Source organism: Chaetura pelagica, unplaced genomic scaffold (assembly GCF_000747805.2).
Source record: "Chaetura pelagica isolate M959 unplaced genomic scaffold, ChaPel_1.0 scaffold861, whole genome shotgun sequence".
Classification (NCBI taxonomy): domain Eukaryota; kingdom Metazoa; phylum Chordata; class Aves; order Apodiformes; family Apodidae; genus Chaetura; species Chaetura pelagica.
This window is the reverse complement of record NW_009952092.1, coordinates 130660-155068: the sequence shown is the minus strand read 5'-3', so window position 1 is coordinate 155068 and position 24409 is coordinate 130660. Positions and strand designations below refer to the sequence as shown.

General features: G+C 47.6%; 2 protein-coding genes across 2 annotated transcripts; both read right to left on the bottom strand.

Moving 5' to 3' along the window:
* Positions 1 to 8776: 8776 nt before the first annotated feature.
* On the bottom strand, positions 8777 to 15757 carry LOC104396000 (keratin, type II cytoskeletal cochleal-like). The gene is made up of 10 exons (XM_010005782.1): positions 15727 to 15757; positions 14958 to 15355; positions 14343 to 14551; positions 11645 to 11705; positions 10878 to 10973; positions 10509 to 10673; positions 10012 to 10137; positions 9667 to 9887; positions 9368 to 9402; positions 8777 to 8964 (listed from the first exon to the last, which is right to left on the bottom strand). Exons 1-10 carry the CDS (start codon positions 15755 to 15757, stop codon positions 8777 to 8779), a joined length of 1530 nt encoding a protein of 509 aa, XP_010004084.1.
* A 1527-nt stretch (positions 15758 to 17284) lies between these two features.
* LOC104395927 (keratin, type II cytoskeletal 5-like) lies at positions 17285 to 21014 on the bottom strand. Its single transcript, XM_010005685.1, has 9 exons — positions 20529 to 21014; positions 19904 to 20118; positions 19533 to 19593; positions 19309 to 19404; positions 18877 to 19041; positions 18516 to 18641; positions 17913 to 18133; positions 17601 to 17635; positions 17285 to 17496 (listed from the first exon to the last, which is right to left on the bottom strand). The coding sequence occupies exons 1-9, from the start codon at positions 21012 to 21014 to the stop codon at positions 17285 to 17287; spliced, it is 1617 nt and encodes a 538-aa protein (XP_010003987.1).
* Positions 21015 to 24409: the final 3395 nt, after the last annotated feature.

The following is a 24409-nucleotide window of genomic DNA, read 5'->3' as shown; positions in this document are numbered from 1 at the left end:
GGGGCGGCGGGGGAGGGGATTGGGGAGAATTCCTCCTCTTCCAGGAGGCCTGACCACAGGCCTCAGAGCAGGAAAATAGCCCCTGGTTTTGCTCCTGTTGTTATGAGCACTCCCATCCCAGCTGCACTCATCCAGGTCTCATACCACTGTGATTTTTCAGCCCCAGGGAGTTTCCCCTCCCCTTTCATCCTGGTTTTAGGGAATGAAGCCCAGGGGAATTATGTTCTCTGAGGAATGGACAACAGGAGGAGTGTGGTGGGTGTGATGTGACCTGACCCCTCCCTGTTCCCATGGACCAGCCTTGCACCCTGTGGATCTCTTGGAGACTCTTAACATGAGGTGGCCTCAGCCTTGATTTGAATTAGGGTTTGTTCACTTTAATTGTCTCATTAATGTTTGTTTTGTAACTCTGAAAAGAGGAGCTATATCATGTGATCTCAGATTTGCCATGTCAGTTTGTTGAGGAGAAATAAAGAAAAAACAAGGTAAAGGTAAAGTTAAACAACAAGCACCAGAAAGGAATCAGATGATCTGGGTAAGACTCCTTTGCTCCCTCGAATTTTTAACTTTTCATTCCAATTATGGAATTTTCTTTCCTCTGGGGAGGAGCAGAAACTTCTATCACTTAGTATTTTTGACCAAGTTATCTTCCCAGGCACGTGGTTCCTTATCATACAGGTGCTGTGCTGACCATGCACAGCCTTGCTGGCACAGCCTTGCTGGCACAGCCCTGCTGCCCGGGCTCTGCCCGACCTGCACAACCCGGGGAAACAGGCAAACTTTGGGAAGAGACAACTTGTAAACTTCCAGCATAAGGTAAGGAAAAGAGGAAGTCTCATTACAGCAGTGCATGTTGCAAGGACTAAGTAATGTGGGCTGGAGGGAAAACTCTAAAATCACCCCCATGTTTTCTGTGTGTGCTTCAAGCAGGCTGCTGCTGCTGGGAACTGGTGGAGAGAGCACCCTCCTTTCAAGTGCTCATTGTTTTTTTAAGTATTTTGACCTGTAGGAAGTTGTAGAGGACAAGAGTTTGACATCAGAGCTCTTCCCACTCACAGCACTGTATCCCCACATGGTGGTACACAGATGTCTCCAGAGCCAGGGATGCTTTTGCCACAGATGTCTTCTCCCATCATGAGACCTTCTGCAAGGATGCCTCCAGCTTGGACAGTTTGCACTTTGCATTCATGACAACGTCTTTCCTGTGCACCTCAGCTTCAGCAATGGCTCCCTGCAGCTTGCATCTCTGCAGGTAGGATATTTTCATTACTGCCACTTATTTGCATGTGCTTTGAATAGTTCAGAGCCCTTGAATCTGTGTGTTCATCCACCTGCACTTCATTGTATTTTCAGACTCAATAGGTAAACCTCTGACTCGCAGACAATTTTCTCTGCCAACTGAGACTTTGGTCTTTGTGTTGTCTCCTCACTGCAGGTCTCTACTGATGGTAGTCCAATTATTGGGCATAATGGACCATTTTACTCTGTACTCTGGGTTCCAGGCAAGTCTTAGTTGAGTAATTGACATGTAGTTCATCAAAGGGTTTTATTGCTCCCTTGCTCTGGCAGAGGAGTTTTGGAAAGCTGCACTCCAGGAATTCTGATTGACACATTATTGACCCTGAGTCATCCCTGCCTGGGCTTTGGTGTTTTCTCCTTCTCCAGCCAGTCTCTGAATCACCTGATTCAGCTCCTCAATTTCATTCCTTGTGTTACACAAGCTGCCATCGTGTTTGCCAGTGGTTTCTCTCAGTTCCTCATACTGAAGAGAGAGAAAACACCATGAAAATGAGGAGGAGTGAGGAGATGACTCAGTCATTTGCCTACTACGTGATTCTGGGGCTGTAATCCTGGATCCTGAGCTTTAAGGCAAAAACCTTTGTCACAGGGGGACACGAATGCCTCATTTCCACAGTAGCAGCTCTGTGTGTGAAGACATTAGCAGAGGATCTATCACACATGGGGAAAACACAGCAGGTGGCTAAGAAAGCAGACCTTTAAAAAGGTCTGTTCAACTCAAATTAGGAAACCAGAAGCAGCAGAGCCCTTGGCAGAAGTGGGGCAGAACTACTTTTGTGAGTGTCCATCACAATGAGCCTCCCTGTGCTATCAGGACTCTGCATCAGCCCAGCTGCTTTTGGCACCATCGTCATGTTGAGCTGTGATGTCAGCCAGGGTGTTGTCCACGTCCAGGCTTCAGCTGTTCTCCACTTGCACAACAACAGAGTCAGGGATGGATGCTTGGAGCAGAGTGGTTTCTTGGGCGAAGGATCCCTGCACATCTCCATGGTGTGGAGACAAGGAGACTCATTCTTCTCCACATGCCATGACTTCAGGCTCAGCACAGAAAACCCAAGGAGGGATTTTCTGGTTGAATCTCTCTGGATCCCGCCTTCACCATCAAGCTGAAATTGATTCCTTAGGATCTTGCCTGTGCAGTGCAAGAGCAACACCTTGGAAATCCAGAGCAGTCACACATGAAACAGCAAAAATCTCTGATCTCTATCAATGGGTTGTGGGAGCCTGACTGCACAGACCCCCAAAGAGGCAATGGGTGGAGGGAAAGGGAGCTGAAAAAGAGAAGCTGGTACCACTTAATAAAGGCTCCTCAGGCAGTTGATCTCTTGGGTGAGGGACTGAATCTTGGTTTCCAGCTCAGCTGTGTTCACATGGTGCAATCCATGTCCTGAAGCATGTCAAGTGTTTATGGAATGAAAGAGCAAACTACTTAGTGCAGCAAGTCATGGGATTGCAAACTCTTAGGGCTGCTCTCTTCAAAGACCTCAGTTTTCCCATCTCATTACCTTGTTTTGTTCTCTTACCATCTTAGGCAGGAGACAAAATATCCCTGGACACAGAGCAGAGGAGGAAAGCTTTGACCTGTTGGAATATACAAGCATCCCAAATGAACAAGCTCAACTAAAATTAACTCACTTAAGGTGGGATTCAACTCTTTTAATGAAAAATCTTCCCAAAAGTTGGCCGTTACGTCCCTCTAGAGTTTCTGGAGAGTGCAAGGCAATCTCACCCTCTCTGACAATACTGGCTGCTCTTCATACCAAGAGCCCATCGTGCTTGAGTTGGTTTGAAAAGCTTTTACCTTTCTGAGCACAACTAACTCATTCTCTGTACAAACCTGTGGGTTTCCTCCTCATACCTGCAAGAAGAACAAAAAAGGTCACTTTGCTCCTCGTTATTCAGCTTGAGCAAGAATATGAATCTAATCTTCCTCTGCCACCTCCAATACTCAACCTCAGCGTGGAAACCAGCTGCTAATGCAAGTCATACACATGGACATCTGGAGGAGATCTGGTGTCTTGTGCAGCTTTTGCCATCCAAAATTTAGATGAGCTCAGCTCTAGCCTTAGTTTTGGAGTTCTTATTCTAGACTTCTTTTTTTCTTGTAATCTTCCATGATACCCTGCATGGTGCTCAGTTCTGTGTCCAGCTTGGCTGAGTCTCTTCCTGGAATGTGCAGCTTCCTCTTCAAGTTGCAAATTTAAGTTTCAAACATCACCTCCATGTTACTCCTGTAACACTTCTGTTCCTGCAGAAAAGCCCTTTTGGTCTCCAGCACCTTGTTCTGTTGCTCCAGGAACTGGACTTGAAACCCAGAAGTAAAACATTCAAAGTATTATGATTTCTTATACTGGTGACACAGAAGTTAACAATTACAGCCCCAGAATTGGCAAACTGAGAGAAAAAATCTGTGTTGTTCAGGATGGTGTCAGGTGAATGGTGAAGGTGCCTTAGAAATCTGTCCAACAGTTTTCTTGTAAGAAGCTCCTTTAGAAAAGTATCTTGTTTGTTGTTATGCAAAAAGCACCAAGTTAGACTCAGCACCAAAGAGTGGGGCAGACCAGAGGTAGCTCTACTGAAGTTGGGGCTCAAGGGGTATAAAAATGGGGTGTTAGAGAATCAGCTTCACTAGCTGTAACAGCAAAGCTTGACTGTCATTTGCAGTAAGGCTGCTTTACACCACTCTTCAAGCATGAAAATACTTCTTGCCCCACTGAAGCCTCCTTTTCTACTTTAAGGTGGTGCAAAGTGTCCTCTCCATAAGACCCAAACAGGTCCTTACTGCAAAGCCAGCTGCAAGTTTTGGCTGCTGGTGCTAGGAAGCAGTTTTGGCAGGCACATTCCTTGTCTGGGATGCCCTGAGCTGGTTCTGCAGCTGCAGTGCTCCCTGAGCCAGGCAGCTCTTCCTTTGCTTTATCAGTGAAAAATGGAAACTTGTTATTGAGGGTCTCAGTCTGCTTCTTTCCTGATACTTCACAGACTGAAGATCTGGATCCATCTGCAGCTTGAGCAGCCAGAGCAGATGCTCATTGATTGTGACCTTGGCAGTGGGTGTCCAGACCCCTAGTGCTCCACTGACCCTGCAGCCAAAGTCAGAACCTCTGTAGGGCTGTATCCCCAGCAATGGGACCAGCAGGGCCAGGGAGGGGATTCTCCCCCTCTATGCAGCTCTGGTGAGACCTCCAGCAGTGCTGGGACAATTTTGGGGGTTCTGACTAGAAGAAGAACATGGAGCTGTTGGAGTGAGTCCAGAGAAGGCCACAGAGATGATCCTTGGCCGGAGCAGCTCTGCTCTGGAAACAGGCTGGGAGAGTTGGGGTGTTGAGCCTGGAGAGGAGAAGGCTCCAGGGAGACCTTAGAGCAGCTTCCAGTGCCTGAAGGGGCTCCAGGAAAGCTGGGGAGGGACCTGGGACAAGGGCAGTGGGGGATGGGACCTGAGGGGGAAGGGCTTGAAACTGGAAGAGAGGAAATTTAGTTGAGATCTTAGGAAGAAATTCTGTGCTGTAAGGGTGGTGAGACCCTGGCCCAGGTTGCCCAGGGAAGCTGTGGCTGCCCCATCCCTGGAAGGGTTGAAGGGCAGATTGAATGGGGCTTGGAGCAACCTGGGCTGGTGGGAGGTGTTCCTGCCCATTCAGGAGGGGTTGGAACTATATTACCTTTAAGGTCCTTTCCAACCCAGACCATTCTATGACTGTACAGCCCAGACTCATGCTTGAGGAGTTGCAGCCAGATCACTGGTGACAGCCACTGATCACTAGCCTGGGCTTGCAGTGTGCATTGCCATCAAGGCTGCTGCTGCCAAAGCATCCCAGCCCCGTGGACCCCACACCACCACATCCCACGAGATGGAGCTGGGGCTGGATGGTTTCACACTTCTCAGGATCACAGCAGAGCAAGAGCTGGAACTCTTCATGACCCCAGCTCCACAGAAGGCATGGTGGGATTGGCAAGATGTTGAGGGCAGCTTGAAGGCAGAGGGAGAAGCTGAATGCAGGAGCAGGAGGCAAGGCACAGGAGTTAACCCAGCCAGAAACCCCTCTGCAGTGAGAAACAGAACTTCAGCCCTTTTATATCCCAGGAAAACAGGCTGCACAACCTGCCCCCTAAAAGACCATTTTATAAGATGTTCATGAGCTTAGGTTGTTTGATAACATCCCACTCATTTCTTGCTGAATGGCCCATGCTGCTTTTGAGCACAAAACCATCGCTGAGTTATTGGCTGCATTTCCCCTTTGAATGGGAGGGAATCCCTGATCCCACAAAAGCTTCATTTACATACTCCCTTTTTTATTAGTAAGCATGAAAGAGAGAAGCAGAACCAAACTTGATGGGCACCAGGAGCAGGGAAAAGGAGCATCTGTTTGCTTTACATGTGGGAAAAGAAGAATCTGAGTTAAACTCTTGGGAATATTCCAGGGATCCAGACACTGGGGCTGACTTGGTTTGATACTACATTGGCCTTTAGCCAGAGCTGCTCCTTTTGTTGGCCTGATTTCTTTCTTTCATTTGACCTCTCTAATTTTGCTGGCCTCAAGAACAGTCATTTAATTCCCTCAGGACTGGAGAGGGACCCATGCAAGTGCATTTCATGGTTCTAGAGCTCTGCTGGTCTGTAAGTACAAACAGAAAACAGGTGCAGCGAAGATGGGGCTGAGAGCAGGAGGAAGCAGTGAAAGATTTTCCAGATCAGATGTTTACACCAGCCAGAAAATAATAATAAAATAAAAAGGCAAGGTTGAATAGCTGGAGGTGACCTCTGAAGCTTCTCTCCTCCACTGAATGCCCTGAAGAGGGAGTCTGTTGTTTTCCCTAGAGGGAGTCTATTGTTTTCCCTAGTTTTTAGGGGGACACTCCCTAAATCTATCTGACACCTGCCAGAAAGGTTGACACTTCTCATCTTATTGCTTGTGGAAGTGCCCACCGTGGGCAGCAGCTGACAGGAGAACTGAGCTGGGTTGTTCCTTCCTGATGAAATTGTTTGGCAAACCTCTGTAAATATAAGCTTGGACTATATACATGTATTTATTTTCCAGCAAAAGAGGTGGATTCCAAGTGACAAAAAGATGCAAGAAAGGCAGATAAGCCTTTCCTGCAAAATGAAACAGGTGATTTTGAGTCCCATCTTTGCTCAAGTATCAAAAGGGCTGCATGCCATGGGTGGGAACCCTCTTAATTCTTTTGCCTCCAGTGAGATTAATCTGAGGCTTAGCCCTGCAAGCCTCGGCCTTTTCTGAAGGTGTATTTGCTTTTATGTGATTTTCTTGGCATACACCATGGCCTGAGAATATGTTGTGCTCCATAAAGAGGATCAGAGAGAAGTTCATGCATGCAAGCCTGAGAGCTGGCCTGTCTCATTTAGCTGCACAACACTGCATGGTAAAGGTGTGTGGAAGCTGTATGTGCAGAGCACTTTTAGGGGGTTGGCCTAAAAGGAGTTCAGAGAGCTCAGCATCTTGCATTATATATCATTGGATGTCAGGAAGCACTTCCTCATGGAGAGGGTGATTAGACATTAGAATGGACTGCCCAGGGAAGTGGTGGAGGCACCATCCTGAAGGTGTTCAAGGAAAGGCACTTGGTGCCATGGTATGGAGATGTGGGGGTGTCAGGTCATGGGCTGGACTTGATGATGTTAAAGGTTTTTTCCAGCTTTGGTGATTCTGTGATTATTGGGCCCTGGATGGTGGAGAACAGCTCTGTGTGTGATAGTTGGCATCTTCTGTGAAATGGAAGAAGTCATGTTTGCTTCTTTTCTCCTTTTCTCTCCCCTGGATTTTTAATTACAGACTCGGGCAGAGCTCAGAACTGCCAGCTTGTCTGAGCCAGCCCAGCTTCGATCTGCTGACCCAACAGAAACCTCAGCTGGGGAGCATCTCCCTGCCCAGGATCACATCCTTGTTTAGCGCTTGACCTGGCAGCTTTGTTGGCCACTCCAGAGAGGCAATGGAGAGAAATCCCTCCTGTTTTCCCGCACAAGCTGCAGGTTTGGAACCAGCCTTTCCAGAAGTTTAGCTCTGATGCGTGGGATCCATCTTTCCTGGCTTTAAAACACGTTTTGGAGTGTTCCTGCAATGCAGGCATCTTCAGCCAACTGCCTAGAGCACTTTCGGTCCCATGGAGGGAGGGAGGTGTTACTGGGGAACAGATCCTTTGACCCAAAAATGCCTGTTTCTGTCCTTTGACTGGCTCAGATGTAGGTGTTTATGGCCAGGTGAAACCAGCCCCACCCTCTGGGCTTTCTCTTTTTGCCTGTGCAACTTGGGAAACTTCCCCAAACACTTGGGTATTTGCTGCTCTGTAACCCCTGTTTCCAAAACAGTGTTCCCTCCTCTTCAGGATCAAGATGGGGAGGAGGAGGTGGGAAGGCTCTGAGTGACAGTGAGACCCTGTGGTGAATCTTCTAGGCCTTATTCTAAAATTACACTTTTAGATGAATTTTGTAATGGCATAGAAACACCACGTTGCTCATGGTAAGCTGGATTGTATTTATTGAAGAAATTTCTTTAAGCTTGTACAGGTCAATGGGAGCAGAAGGTGAGAGGAAATTAACTAGTTACATTTTGGCCCATAATTCTCCAACCCTCATCTTTACTCTTCTTCCTCCCATGAAAAAAAAAGAAAAGCCCAAACAACAGAACAAAGGCATTAAACCAGAGATATTTTTCCAGCTTATGTAAAATTCATGTTACCCAAGCCTGCTGTTCCTCCTTTTTGTCATTCCTATATTTTTAACCCCTGTTTCTTCTTTAAACTCACTCTGGCTGGTGGAAAGGAGAATGGTTTGCTACTGAGAAAAGTCTGGCAACCTGTAGGTTACATGGTCTTTTGGCCTAAATTATACGTCCTAAGCAGGTGAGGAATTAGACATTCTAGAAGAGTGAACTCCTTTCACCTAGGCAAAAGGAAGGCTGCATTTTTGGATGTAGGTAGAGCTGAGTGAAACTACAGCAGTGCAAGAGAAACTGGAAAATGGGGCAACTACCTCTGTACTGAAATAAGCTTTGTTTCTGGATCTTCAAGCCTTTGGGGAGAGCAAGCCCAGGGGTGGGAAGCAGGGTTGATTACTGGGGAGCATGAGAGACTGTGGTCTCAACACATCCCCTGGTTTCTGTCATAAGCTAGTGAAGGGACATGTTCTGCTGTCATGTGCACTGGTGTAAACCCTAGTCCTGCATCTACTCTGGGTCTGCACCAGGGCCCTTGAAGCTGCAAGCTGAGCTCTGATGATGGCACTCAATGGGAAGGCTGATTGCTCACTGACAAGTAGCACTGGGCTTCTGGTCAGCAGGGTGGGGCTTTATGCAGAGGACTTGGAGCAGCATCTCTGCCAAGTCAGTAAGCAGTGCTGGGAATCTGCTGGTCCCTAATGGGAAGGCGAGGAGCGTGGCTCTTGGGATGGTGTCAGTGGGCTTTGTGCTGGCAGCAGGAGGTGGTGCTCAACCTCTCTTGCTGCAGGGGAGCTGGGTGCTGCTGCGACTTAGCTCCAGTAGCTCTTCTTGGTGATGCTTTTTGATACAAACCTCGTGCTTGAGCTGCTTCCTGCCCCAGAGCTCAACCCCCTGGCCGGGCAGGCGCCGCTGCCCCCCGTGCTGAGCCTGCTCCTGCAGCCTGTCCCCAGCCCCAGCGTGTTCCCACCTCTGTAGCTGCTCCCAGATGAGACCACGGCTGTGAATGGAAACCAGAGTTAGTTTGTTTGGAATTGTACAAAGGGATTTCAACCTTCAGTTTCACACATTCCTGGATTTCCTTGGACAGGCTGCCCTTGACTGTATTTCACCTGTTTTACTCTCTGTTTTTAATTCCTAGCCTGTAGCAGAGCTGGCCTCAGACAGCTGAGTCTCCAAGGGACAATCTCAATGTACAAAATCTTCCAAGTTCAGAGAAAAGATGTATCAGGCTCTTTGGCCTCCCCAGTCCCACAGAATGCTGCAAAACCCTCTGTATCCTCCATTTCTGTGCTGGTAACCACTAGCTGCATTTCTTGTTTTCATTGCTCTGCCCTCAGTTCTGGCTACGTTTAAGGGATAACTCAATTAATAATCTATTACTTAGGAACCAGATTACTTACAAATATTCACTGCACCAACACCTTCTCCAGCCAGCCTGGAAGAAAGAGAAGACAGAGAGGTAAGGGCTTGTTATTTTAGACAATTAAAAGCAGCAGCTTGTCACCAGGGACAATGGATAACAGATGGTTTGGGATGGTAGGCTCTGGTGAGCATCTGATAGGAACTGAAATAGCCTCTATAACTTCATAGGATGGGGTGTTGTCTCTGCAAATTGGTGTGGCCCTTCCCCCTCTGGTTGTGAGGCAAACGTGCCAATATCTCTGGGTTTGAGCATCTTTGGTTTACAAGAGCCACCCACCTGCTCTCCTCTCCCTCCAGCAGTTTCCTGTAGGTCGCGATCTCGATGTCCAGGGCCAGCTTGACGTTCATCAGCTCCTGGTACTCACGGAGCTGCTGGGCCAGGTCAGCCTTGGCTTTCTGCAGAGCATCCTCCAGCTCAGTCAGTTTGGCCCTGGCATCCTTGAGGGCCAGCTCCCCGCGCTGCTCAGCGTCTGCGATGGCCGTCTGCAGGCTGGAGCACTGTGAGGAGCGGAAAGTGACTGCTCAGTGGCTTTGGACCCCGACTGCCAGGTTTCCTTGTGAGGGTACAGCAAGGTAGTGAGGGTAGATGTACCCCTGTTTAGGGGGGTCCTGTGTGCCATACCTGTTTCTTTACACCGTCAATCTCTGAGTGGAGCCGATGGATCACGCGGTTCATCTCCGAGATCTCCATCTTGGTGTTCTGGAGGTCGTCCCCGTGCCGGCCGGCCATGAGCTGCAGCTCCTCATACTGAGATGGGCAGAGATGAAACACCAGGGCACGGTCAGACCTGGGGTTGAACTCCTTGGTAGAGATGGACTGTGCCCTGATCCTTTCTTGACCAGGTCTTCTGTCTCTTTCCATACTCAAACCAAGCTCTTTCTCATGAGGTTTCACGTGTTTCCTTCCTCCCTCTTTGTCCTTATGCTCCTCTCTCTCTCATTGTCAAAATGGCATTTTCATGTGCCCAAGAAACTAAATTAAATCCTTCCCGGACTGATTTGATGTTACACCCTACTACCCTGTGCCCTCTGCTTGCACTTCCCAGTATACAACAGCCTTTGGAAAAGTGCTAAACAAATTTTTTTCCCAGCTCACCTGGTTAACTTTCACATCCTCACCTTGCTCTGGTACCAGGACTCAGCCTCTGCCCGGCTCCTGTTGGCGATGTCCTCGTACTGGGCTTTGACCTCTGCAATGATCCCGTCCAGGTCCAGGTTCCGGTTGTTGTCCATAGACAGGACCACAGAGGTGTCAGAGACCTGTGACTGCATCTGAGACAGCTCCTGTAAGTCAAACCAATCCATTCTCAGTCCCAAACATTCACCCTCGTGCTTGTGTCAGAGCTGATGTGTGGTCAGGAGTAGGAAGGGAGGGGAGCTGCATGGAGTGGAGCTGCAGCTCCAGACATCTCTCTCAGGCTGGTTCAATCCTATTGGTACCAGGAAAATGGGGGAATAGCAGAACTGGAAAATCTGGGAGGTTCTTACTGCTTCATAGAGGGCTCTTAGGAAGTTAATCTCCTCTGTCAGTGCATCCAACTTGGTTGCCAAGTCCACCTTGTTCACATGGGTGGCATCTGCATCCTGGAACCATAACAACAGAGGTAGTGAACCACACCTTGCCTGTCTGTATCCCTGCACAAAGACCAGTTGTCACTGACCACAAACCTTTGGAGACAAACCAGAACTACAGTTTCTTGACCTCTGTGCCTCTAAACAGAGCCAAGAGTGAGCTGGTTTCTTCCCTCCACCTTTTTGTTGGGGGGAGGGAGGGATGCTGTCTATAGATCTAAGCAATACTTGACACATCAATGTCAAATTTTAATTTTAATTAGTTGGGATTTTTTTTTGGCCAGTGCACAGAGAGATATTTTGGACAATGCTTGAAATAGTGGAAGTTTCTCATTGTGTGTCCTGCAGCTGGGACCAGGGCAGCTGTGGAGGAATGAGTACAGAAAGGCTGCAGAGGGAGCAGAGCACCTAGTGGAGTGATTACATGAATGATCCAGACCTGATCTGGTACCTGGGTGACCAGGACTTGCCTGAAATTTGAGTGAGGGGCCTGGAACAAGAAGCAGCTGTTGCCAAGGACTGACACACTGGCACAATTGGGTGTTTCTCCTTCAAGGAGGGATGACTACACTTTTGCTAAGTGCTTTGCCCAGCTTGCCACTGCTGGATAAAAAAAGGTTATTTGCATTCAAATGTGTTTTGCCTTTAAAAATTGTGTCCCTTCTTTGTTGTTGGCAACTCACCTTCTTCAGCAACACAAAGTCATTCTCTGCAGTCGTGCGCTTGTTGATCTCCTCTTCGTACCTGTTGGGAAGGGGAGATGAACACAGCTCTAGAGCTTCCATACCACAGCCTGCCCTGTCCACGTGGGAAATCCCTCCTCTATGGATTCATGGCTGGGTGCTTGTGAAGAGACTAAGGAGTCAGTTCCCAGGGGCATCTACCACCAATGCATGGATCTTTGGAGGAAACAACAAAAACAGCTGCCTAACAATGCACATCTGTCCTTGCTAAGTCAGTGTGGGTATTATATGTAGCATTTATATATATATAACTCTCTGATTGTGATAGAAAGACAGCACCCTCGGGCTAGCTGGTGGGAGGAGGCCATCTAGAAAAGCTGCAGGCCTTCATTAAAGGCACGTTTTATCCTCCCAGAGTTGTCTCTGTGAATGGGAGCCTTGTACTGTGTGCATTTTCTCAGGCCGGGAGGGCTGGGTGGAGCAGCAGCTGAGCTCATCAGCCACACCTGGGTTAGTCACGGGAGCCGGGAGCCCTGACGCCAGCTCCTGGCTCTGGGAGAGCCCGGGTGGCCAGCAAGGAAGGAGGGAGGACAATGGCCTGGGCAAGGAAAGCCAAGGTCTGGATCAGCAGCAGTGTGTAGTCCCACTCTTGGAGAAGGATAAAAGCCAGCACCAGCTGTGGTCTGGTGCCCAGCTCAAATGAAATGATTAAATGGGGGAGGTGAAAGACAGGAGTTCAAAGGATGGAGTCTGTGCAGCTAATAAAATGTTAGTCTTTCATGGCCCTTTCCTGAGAGAAGATTTCTTCACATCGGGAACATCCAACCCTTAAAATCACTTCCTTTAAGTAAAGTCTGAGCCTGTATGGGGATTTTTAGGTTTCTAAGCTCTTAGCCACTTAGAAGAGGAAAAATAATTTGCCTTATGTCTAGTTTCTAATTGTCCTATGGATTAGCATTTGACTCAGAACAGCAAAACATTAGGATTCCTATTTTGGGATCCACAAATTTTAAAATAAATAAAGGTAAGAAGAAGAACAAGAAGAAACCCCTAGGAAGTGGGGACAGAAGCAGTGATGCCCTTCTGGCAGGTGTAGGCATTGCTACCACAAGGCAGGGTGATGATGGTCCCTGCCCAGCAACGTGCATGATGTAATTGAGATTTTTGCTCAAAGATTCCCTGAGCTGGAGCCAGAAGGAATATTCACATCTTTATGTCAGATGCAGGCAGAGTATTATAGTCTGAACCTCTTCTATGATGTGACATTTGCCTATCAAAGGCTTTTTTGTGTGCAGTCAAGGTGCACCCCAGGGTCTCTTCTCAGCTGGGTAAGCTCTGTCCCTGCTTTGCTGCTGCAGCCTGTGCTAACCTTAGACATTGTTTTTCAAAATTTTAAACTGTTTCCACCACAGACCTGTGGGGAGAATGTCAGGACACACTGACCCAGCTAGAAGCATGATTGTATTTATGGCTGGGATTCAGCTCAGCTGCCTGGAACTTGGGTGTTTCAGCTAAGCTCTGTTTTTTGGGCTTTCTTCTTCTGATGGGGAAAGGTATTTGTTCTAAAATGAATGAGGGAAATCTGGAGGGCTGATCTGTAGCAGACCCTGAGGTCTTAAATGGCCAGACTGACACAGGACAGGTTATTTTGTTGGTTTCCTGTTAAACATGTATTTTCTGAGACAGAGAGAACCATAAAAAAGGAAACTTCAAGGTAGATGATGGATGATGGTTTCTCTTCCCCAAGGCAGTAATTTCTGTTCTGATGCTGCTTTTGGGCTAGAGGCACTACTGGTAAAGGTGGCAGAAAGTGTTGGGCACTGGATGTCCCAAGAAAGGGAGAGCAGAGGGTGTTGGGCAGAATGCACGTGTCCTTGTTTTGAATTGCAGCCTGCACCTAGCTCTGGTCTCCTGTTTTTCTGGTTCCAGGTTGACAATTTAAGCTCCTCACTTATTCATGTCCATTAAGCAGAGTATCCCTCTGGGCATGGTAGCAGATGGTAGAGCTTGAAAGATGTTTTTCCAAAGTGCAAAGAGTGGATGAGAGAGGGAACACCTCCTCCTAACAGCCAAAGGGTTAATGAGCTGAGCTGAAATCTGCACCCATGATTTCAGTGACTTTCCACTGGGGAGGAGCTAAATCCTGACTTTCAGAACTGCTTAAACTACCCAATCATCAATATTAAGGAGCATTATAACAATTAAAACACATCACAATCAGAAAAAAAGTAAATCACTTAAGCATACATTTATGATTAATCCTTCTTTTTAGACAGTTTTTCTGTTCTGGAAAGGAACCCACATCAGCAGGATAACAAGTGTTCAGGTTACATCCTGGTCCGTATTAAAATGATTCCACAAGAGCTGAAACTATTTGGAAAATGTAAGATTCTGGACAGGCTGAGCTTTTGAGAAGCTGCTCCTGAGCTCCTGTGGATGTCTGACCATTGCAGCCTTTAAAAAAGTTCACCTGTCCCTGCAAAAAAAGGAATTAAAATGTGCATATGTGGCACAATGGGTGAAATCCTCCTGCTGCCATTTATACAGCAGCTGAAGTGAGGGGAACAGACTCCTCTCAGTCCTGTCTGAGGTGTCACAGTTTTTTAACTCATCCAGAAAAAAAAAAAAAAAAAAAAAAAAAAAAAAAAAAAAGTGAAGAAAAACTGGACAGGTTTCTTTTAGAGTGTGTGTTGCTCACCTGATCTTGAAGTCCTCAACAGCATCCTGCATTGCCTTCAGCTCTGAGCTGAGCCGCAGCCTGTCCTCCCCCAGAGCCTCCAGCTGTCTCCTCATGTTGCTGATGTACATGTCAAACAGAGGTTCAAGGTTATTTTTCACAACTGTTTGGTCTTTCAAGAGGCTCCATTTGGTCTCCAGTACTTTATTTTGTTGCTCCAGGAACCGCACCTAAAACCCATCAGAACAATTTGTATCATTTGGGATCATCAACTTAAAACCTGCCTAATTTTTCATGAGATGGGGGATCAACATGAGGGTTTTTTTGGTGTTTTATGTAGTTTTAAATGGGCTGGGCCTGTCATTGGAAGCACAATGATAGGATGACCTGGAAGACAAGAGCATTATTGAACTGTGATGAAACCTGAAAAAATAATTTGCATATTATCCAGTATCCAGACTGTCTACAGGGCTCTGGCAAAACAAAGGTTACTTATGGAGGTAACAAGCTGAACAAAATTCTTAACTCTGTGCATTGAGGATTTAGAAGTAAATTTACGATGTTGAGAGCAATCCCAGTCCTGCTCTCCAGGCAACGAGAACCATGCCAGGCAGGATGAAGCGGGAAGTGTCTCACCTTGTCGATGAAGGAGGCGAATTTGTTGTTGAGGGATTTGATCTGGTCCTTCTCCTCCTGCCGCACTCTCTGCATGTTGGGGTCGATCTCCAAGTTAAGAGGTACCAAGAGGCTTTGGTTGACTGTGATCTCTTGAATGCCTCCAGGGCCACATCCTCCTCTGAATCCAAACCCAGCGCCACCAACTCTGTATGCAAACCCCCCATGACCTGACCCATAACCATATTCTGGTCTGGGAGAACAATACCCACTGCTCATGGAAATCCTCCTGCTTGCCCCTAGATTGTGAAGGCTCCTGCTGCCAAAACCACCACGGATCTGTCCCATGCCTCCACCACTGCTGCGGGACATGGACGTGGAGCTGAAGCTGCTTCGGTTGACAGGCATAATGGCAAAGTCTCAGTGACTCCTCCTGACCTGACACCCACTGACTTCTGTGCAATCTGGTGAGAACAGAGGTCGATGAGATGAGATGGCAGATGAATAGAAGCCTTTGGGAGCTGGGGTCAGGAGTCCCCTCTGCCTTTTATCCTTTAGGAGAGCTGGGCTTGTCCACAGAGGACTGCAGCTCAGGTGCCTGAGCTCATGGCTCTGGCATGTGGCCGCCTTTTCCAACCCGTTAATCACCAGGCTCACTAATGCAATGGGCTGGCAACCTTCAGGCTCAGAAAATTAACCAGATTTTCTAACCTGTATTTTTCAGAGCTGGGATTACTGGTGGGGAAAAAGAAGAAAAAAAGTCACATCCAGAATTTCCCTTTGGACTTGCTTTTAACTCGGTTAATGGTGTCACTGTCCATCTAGTTTCAAGCTGATGGGACTGAAGAGAGAATCTGGAGAAGTTGAAAATGCCAATTTGAAGTGCTTTGCTGAAGAAAAAAATGAGTTTGCTCCCTGATTGCCAAATGTCCTGGGGTAGGAGTGACCTGTCCTGACCTAGGCAAGAAGTTAAATGGTCTGCAGCCCTTACCTTTGTAGGCTTTGTCTACACAGAGGTACTTCTGGTACAGATGACAATTTGGGAGGCACCTAAACCTTTCTATTGGCTACAGAAGGAGCCTGGATGCTTTGCTGAGCCCAAATGCTGAATGATGAGGTAGCTGAAAGCCCACAGACCCCCCTAGGGAGGAAACAGCCTGATTTGTACAAGTCTGGGTCATCAAATGCCTGTTCAATGCTGGGCAGTGTTTAAGTAACAAACCAAATGCCAGTTCTGCTGGTACCAGTGAAAGATGGGTGGATGTTGAAGGGGTCAAGCCATTTTGTTTCAAGTTATTGTGGTTGGATCTAAAGGGTTAATGAAAAGCTGGGGTTTATTTTATCACCTTCTCTTTAGGCTCACAGTCAGCATGCACTGAATGCACATCACATTTACCACTAGTGCTTTAGTCACTTGTGAAATTGTGTCACAGACAGAACCAGCACAATCCGCTGTGTAATCTGAGCAGTGCTTGATTATTTTTTTTTAAATATGGGGTTTGGTGCTTTTGAAGTTTCTCTCTTGTTTCCGCTGTTCTAGAGATCAGAGAAGGAGAACTAAACCTTTCTCACCATGAGGGCCTTTATCTCGCAGCCTGTGTGTGGACCTTATTCTTCCCAAAGAGGGTGAGTTTGGGGGGTGGGTGGGTCTTTTTCATTTCTAATTATGGTAATGGCAGTGATGACATTTTATTAGGCCCTGCAGCTAGTGCATGTACAGATCAGAGTGAGCTGAAGTCCTTGCTTTCTTGGGAAAAACTAGATGTATATCCCTGCGTGACTCATCACATAAAACCTGGCAAGATCACAGGGGTTTGGATGTGATCAAGGTGGCATGAAAATGCTGAGATCCTGTTAGGTAGAAATTAAGATAAGAGGATGTTTGATGCCTATTGGAAGAGTAGCTATTTTCCCATGCTGTGAAGATACTGATACTAAAAAATTTTGCTCACACAAATGGGAAAAGAACATCCACCTGTTCTGTTCCTGTAGGGTATAAGAAGTGTCCATGGAGTTCCAGTGAGTGCAGAGGAAGGAAGGGCCTCAACCTCACTGTGTATCATTAGTTGTTTTTTTTTTACCTTCAACTCTACTCTGCTATGTCAACCACTATTTTCCCCAAGGTCCTAGAAAGGCATTGGAATTAAAAGGAGGATGCAACAGAATTAATTTCATGTGAATTTTATTAGACAAACACTGGGAAAGGAGTTCAGAGAGTCAAAGAATGAACACGAGCATGACATGTATTCTATAAATAAGGACAGACAGCTTTGACTTCCAGAGCTTTGGCCAGTAATGGAGTGAGGATTGCACACAATACAGAGGAGACTGGCACACCCTGCCTGACTCTAGTAGCATCTCTTGGCTGAAGAGGTGGTGGAGATGTACTTCACACTGGAGCTGCTTCCACCCACCACGCATGATCCAGCTGTGCCTTGTCCACTTCCAGAGCTGAAGCCCATTCCTCCAGCACAGACCCCACCCCCAACACCACTGCTGCCTCCAAAGCCGAGACAGTTTCCACTTCCATATCCTGATCCTACAGTGGTTCTGGTCACAGCTGCAAGAAGAAAACACCCTCTTTAAAGCCATCCACAAACACTGACTCCACGGGGCAGGGAGATAAATGCAAAAGTCCTCAAACTGTCTTTAAAAGTTACTTACAAATATTCACTGCACCAGCACCTTCTCCAGTGAGCCTGTTAGGGAGCAAAATGCAACAGTAAGAATTCAAGGGGAACCCATTAACAGGAGCTGGTTGCAAAGGCAGGAGAACGTCCTTGGAATATTTTTGGTGGATGCTGAAGTTAGTGCAAAAGGCATCTTTCCCAGAGAGTTCAATTCATGGGCAATTGCTTGCCTTTAAACAGCATTCGAGTCCTCTGAATGTGGGAAGGCCAGGGATCTCTTCTAAACTCAACGAGACTCTGTGACTCCATTGCACCTCTTGAAATTGGGATATAAAATTGCTCCCACCTGCACTCCTCTCCCTCCAGCAGCTTCCTGTAGGTCGCGATCTCGATGTCCAGGGCCAGCTTGACGTTCATCAGCTCCTGGTACTCACGGAGCTGCCGGGCCAGGTCAGCCTTGGCTTTCTGCAGAGCATCCTCCAGCTCAGTCAGTTTGGCCCTGGCATCCTTGAGGGCCAGCTCCCCGCGCTGCTCAGCGTCTGCGATGGCCGTCTGCAGGCTGGAGCACTGGGGAGAAAAACCAGGGGATTCATTCCTGATCTAGAGCACAGACCAGTACCCTGAGGCCATGGTGCCTGGTCTAGGGGCAGAAGAGGTTGGTTTAACATCTATAGGTGTGATCTCAACTATCACTTCACAATGATCTGAGCCAGGTCACAACCTGGATTTAACCCAACTCCACACCTCTTTACATCTGCTTAGATTTGCTAGTTTTGTGTTAAATAACTCCTAGGGATGTTATTTCACTGAGGTAAAAGCTGTCAGACTCATTCCTGAACCAGCAGAACTCACCAAGGTGCATTTATTTTCATTCCCTGGAGTTGGCTGAACAACCAGGAGGTCAGACAACAGCAGGAGTTAAGTTTTGTGTATTCAGGCTGCCCTTTACCTGCTTCTTCACGCTGTCGATTTCAGACCGCAGCCGCTGGACGTGCCGGTTGAGCTCAGAGATCTCCTGCTTGGTGTGACGGAGGTCGTCCCCGTGCCTGCCTGCTGTGGCCTGCAGCTCTTCGTACTGCCACAGAGAGAGAGGAGCCAAGGTAAAATAGATCAGTTTTGGACCCAAGCAGAGTGTGGGTGTTTACACTCAGAGGTATGCATCCGTTCTCAATCCCAAATTATAACTTCCAAAGTTTATAGCACTGTTAAATCTGATGACATCCTGTGTTACAAAAATCTCAGTGGGACCCATGGGGGCTTAGGGGAGGGAATGTGGTTTTCCCATTGCAGAAGGTTTCCTAGACACTCACCCTGGACTGGTACCAGGACTCTGCCTCAGCCCGGCTGCGCGTGGCGATGTCCTCGTACTGCGCCTTCACCTCCGCGATGATCCCCTCCATGTCCAGGCTGCGGTTGTTGTCCATGGTCAGGATGACAGAGGTGTCAGAGATCTGGGTCTGCAGCTGAGACAGCTCCTGCAAAGGCAGCAGGTCTTTTGGTGAGTCGCAGGCATGAGACATATGAATGCTGCTCACAGGGAGGAAACCCCCCAAGGCAGAGGGGTAAACAGAGTGATTTTTCCAAGACACTTTCAGGCAGGATTCAGCCAGCTGGTGAAATGGAAAAAGCACTGAGTTCTTTAGTGCCACAGACTGGAAAATAATCAGTTCCAAGCCTCTAAAGTGGGAAGAAGAGGGCAAGGACGTTGGAAACTGGGAGAGAAAGTAAATGCTGGTGCTTACAGCTTCATAGAGGGCTCTGAGGAAATCTATCTCCTCCACAAGGGAGTCCAGCCTGGCTTGCAGCTCTGTCTTGTTCATATAGGCAGTGTCCACCTCCTAGAAGAAGAAGCACATCACAAAAATGAAGCAGATTTCAGTGAGGCAGAGGAAAAGCTGAAGAACATGTGTCTTGCCATCTTCTCAGGCTGTGTGCAGGGCTGGAGGCACAGTGTGACAGCACCCACCTTCTTCAGGACCACAAATTCGTTCTCAACAGCTGCGCGCCTGTTGATCTCCTCTTCATATCTGCAGGATGAAAATGGAGGGTTAGTCTAGGCTTGTACAGATTTCATATTTTGAGGACCAGCCTCTTATCTTTTTTTGGTAGGTACAATTTTGTACCTTGATCTCTCAGCCCTGTAATTTTCTGCCTGTGACTTTCAGCCAGGGGGATGTGAGGTTGAATATGTCTCATATGAAACTTAACCTTGGCCTTACTCAGAAGATGATGTCAGCAAAAAGCCCTTCCTTGTTTGATTGCAGAGATGCAACAAAGAGCTGGCATCTGTGGCAGCCCACCCTGCTCTCCAGACAGACCAAAAATGGATGGACTTACTTGTTCTTGAAGTCCTCAGCAAGGCTTTGCATCTTGTTCAGCTCCCCTCCTAAATTCTCCTTGTCTGTCAGCAAGCAGTTCAGCTGCCTCCTGAGGTTGTTGATGTAGGTCTCAAAGAGGGGCTCAATGTCATTTCTGACTGGTTTGTTTCCCTGTTCTTGCAGAAGGGCCCACTTGGTCTCCAGGACCTTGTTTTGTTGTTCAAGGAATCGGACCTGGAGAGAGAAAGGAGATGTTTCAGAAAAAGTAATTTTAGGATGGTTTTCCTTAGAGGCACAGTGTACAGTCCTGCAAGGATTCACTTGCTGAAATGTGGGAGCTCTCAGCCCTTGGGGAACAGCTGATAGATTGTACAAGCAAGCAAGTATTGCACACTTGATGCTAATGTTCCTGCTTTCTTTGCAAACTCTGCTTCCTTACATCCTATAACCCCCTGCTGGCTGGTCTCATCTCGACATTACTGCGTGGGATGAATGGTCTCAAAGCTGCAACCCTTAGGTTTTATTCCAAGGCTGCTGCTGTTAGAACTAGCAGTACAAGAGCAGCAAAATTGCTGATAAAAGTATAACTTGTCCTGCCCCACTAAAGAATCAACAGAGCATAAACAAGAAATCTAATGTCTCACCTTGTCAATGAAGGAGGCAAATTTATTGTTGAGGGTTTTAATCTGATCCTTCTCATCCTTACGGATACTCTGGATGGTGGGGTCAATCTCCAGATTGAGAGGTTTCAGAAGGCTCTGGTTGACTGAGACTTCATGGATGCCCCCAGCAGGGAGTCCAGGACCACCCATGCTACCACCAAACCCAAAGGCACCACCAACTGCACTACCAAAACCACAGGAGATCCCAGTACCAGCACCAAAACCCACAGGTCCATAGAAGCCACCACCCCTTCCAGCCACTGAGATCCTTTTGCATCCACCAAGACTGTAGAGGCTTCTGCTTCCAAAACCTCCAGGAAGTCTTCCATACCCAGCAACAGTACCACAGTTTCCTCCTTGGGATACAGAACGTGAGCAGAAGCTGGTGCTGCTGGTATTTGGGATGAAGGCAGAAGCAGCACTGAAGCCGGTTTTGCTCTGGCTCCTGGCAGCACACTGGCGAGACATGGCAGCTGGTGTGAGCAGGGTGAGAGCGGCAGAAACAATGAAGCAGAGAGGAAGTGGATGAAGGCAGGAAGGTGAAGCTGTGCTCCCCCAGGCTGGGACTGGCCCTTTTATACCCTCAGTGGCTGGGGATGGGTCTGGAATGGTGCTCATGTCACTGATTATCTGGGCTTGGCACACCCAGCCAAGCGGACAGTGAGTTCACCACGAGCCCCAGCACCTGAGAAGCGCTCACAAAGTGCAGGAGTTGCATTTTTTGGTGACAGTCATGACCCGTCTGTTGAAATATCCAAGAAAACACTCAATACTGCCTGCTCAACTTGGGTTTGCAGCCATCCCTTCCCCACTCCCTTTCCCCTCTGCAGCAGACGGTTCCCACATTGGGCAACCACTTGCTCATCTCTCTCCTGGATGAATCAATCCCTCTGTTGCGTAAAGGCACGTTTGTTCAGGGTGCAGTGGTCCGAGGTCTGAGAAGTCTCTTATAGTGAGTCTCTTTTCCTCCTGCTGTGGTTTTGAGCAAACCCCAGTGGGGCACCAGCAATGCAGGCCTCAGCTTGTCAGAAATTCTGGACTCATGTTCTCATGCCCAAACAAGCCATTTAAACCAGAACTGATACAGAAGGGAGAAAGAGGTGATGGAGGAAAAGCCTAGGTGGTGATGGGGCATTAGTGGGAGTCTTGGAGCATCAGCTACTAAGAACCATCTGGAGAGTGGGAAGGACATGGAAGGCAGTTTTTTAATGGTATTTTCAGACCTTTCATTTCTGAGAAAAGTGTCTATGTTTCATCCTGATTCAGACTGACAAGAAAATGATGAAATATCAGAATATGACCTGGGAGGGAGTTACCGTTGGCTGTGACGACACAAAACCTGAGTTGGCATTTTCTCAGGGCTTCACCTTCACAGATTTTTGGGCTGTTTCCTGACTCATGGGATTACTATGTCTCTACACAGCCTGTTCCCAGGCTGCCCTCCCCATGTCAATTGTCTTTCCCCTCTGATAATCTCTTATAAGGAAATTCAGTGCCTGGGATCTAGGCTTACAACATTGCTCACAGACAACTCACTCTGCCCTTATCCGTATAACACCCAAAAAAAAGGCAAACGGTGCATTTCTCTGGGAAAAGGCACATGCTGCCTTGACTTGCCCTGTGCATGCTCTGTGAGCATGGACACTTATCCCAGAGTAAGATGCTTGAAAATCACTTCCAGTGTCTTGCCTGGATGCCCAAACAGTCCAGGGATGGATATGCTCCTCTTGGACCTTGCAGCCCTTTGGGTTTCCTCAGGTATGTCTCTCTTCTGGATGCCCATCCCCAGCTGAATCTCTGCTCCTCAGAGGCAGCTTTCCCCTGCCATTGAAAAGACTCATGCAGGCACGAGGGGACAGAGCAGCTGTTGGCAGATACATCTTTCAAGTGTGAGTTTGTGCTGGCAGTCAAGTGAGTTTGGCCAGAAGGTCCCAGGAGGGTAATGTACAGGTGTCCATCATCTCTTTTTGCCTTTCAGCCATGGCTTGTTTTTGGTTTTTTTAAAATTTTTATTTCCTTTCCTATTTTCTCTCTATTTTTCTAATGTTTCCATTACACACCCTGGAACAAAGTTAAATAACTGTTCTGGGAGTGCTTAGCTACTGTGTGTTACAACAAGCCACAGTTTTTAAGAGAGAGGAGCTTCTGTGACTAAGCTACCATCTGTCCTAAACAACTGTGTAAAAATGTTATGGGTAGCAATTAGCCATGAGTTCCCTCCACACATTGCGAATTCAACACCCTGAGTGCAAGCACCATTCATTTCATTAGGAGTAAGGTTTTAATCTGGGCTGTGCGAGAATTAACGAGGACTGTCTTCTCTCACTGAAACACAAGCCCCAGGTCATCCCTACATCTGTTTAACTTGTCCAGCAGGACTGGGTGCAGCAGGTTATGTACATGGTGACCAGAGTCCTGCTCTGGAGCAAGGACAGCTGTACATGGCTCATGTACCCAGAGATGCCAGCCTTTTCCAGGGAAGATTTTTGTATCTCTTTTAAAAAGGGATGCCCTGGGAGAATGAATATCCTGCCCCCAGACTCTCCCATGCTAGATGGAAAGACTCAGAATCTCTGTGTTGTGTCCCAGGTGTTGATGCAATGAATGGCATCTGTCTGAGGTGCCTGTTGGATGCATCCATTATATCCCCGTTGGTTAGAGAGTGTGTTTGGGCAGCAATGAGGAAGACCAGTACTTAACTTAGCCCTGTTCACAGGAGGATATTGCTCCTCCCTGGGAAGCTGCTGTGAGTATTCCGCAGGGAGAGGTGGTGGAGCAGAAGTGGGAAGCCACAGCAGACCCATAAACAAGTCTGCAAGTTTTTGGGAAGATTTCCTGAGGGATACAGAGAGGAAAATGAAGAGTTCAGAGCATGGTAGAAAATTAAGTAAAACTGCTGGTCTCGAAGGAAAACCCAAACACAGTCTGTCATTGAGGCACTGCCAATTCCTTCCCTTTGCCCATCTCTTCAAGCATTTTTCCTAAGAGTCCTTCTCTGCCCATTCCTTGAACTTTGAAATACACGGGGGTAGGAGAATAGATGTTTCCAATCACATCTATTTGTGCAGCTCATCTGCAGCAATGAGATCTGTCACTCTTTAGCTTTCAGCTAGATGATGCTTTGCTTTTACTTCTCAATTAATTCCTCCTGATTCGTCAGAACCACATCTAAAATTCCTGCACCTTCTCTGTTTTCTCCACCTTCTCAAAACAAGATCTTGTCTCCAGTGTATTCCTGAAATGTGAAGGAACATTGGATCTTGAAGGCTTTCACTTTCCAACAGGTATCCCATCCTCTAGATGTTTTTATAGCTATTGGATGAATAGCATTCAACATAGTATGTGAGCACATATGGACCAGATCTTCCTGCTCATTGTCAAAGGAGAAGAAACATGGAGTATCAAGACCAAAGATAAGCACCTAAAACAGTGTGGCCAGTGAAACAGAAAAGGAGGGCTTCCAACCCAGGCATCTGCCCTGCTGGCACATAAAGACTTCGGTGAGATAACTCTCAGCAGACGGGGTTTCTAGATGGGCTGATAGATTTGAACAAGCTGGGTGGTTGCTCTGACTCCCCTGGTAATTAGTTCCCTATTGTACATTTATGCCAGTACATCACACACTTGGCACTGCCCTTTGTGCCCCCTGGGAGTCAGGTTGTTGGATGTTGTGTTGGCTGGAAGCTGCACAGTAGATGAATCTTAGACCTTTTCCCCTGTGCCCGGCTCCTGCTGTGACGTGCCCTGTGTTTTGCTCCCGGGTGTTTTATTGCAGGGGGGTAGAACATCTAAATCAACACCAACCCCCCTCCTGGTGCCACGCTGTGCCTGTGTGTTTTGCCTGCTGATGGAGAGATGCAGGA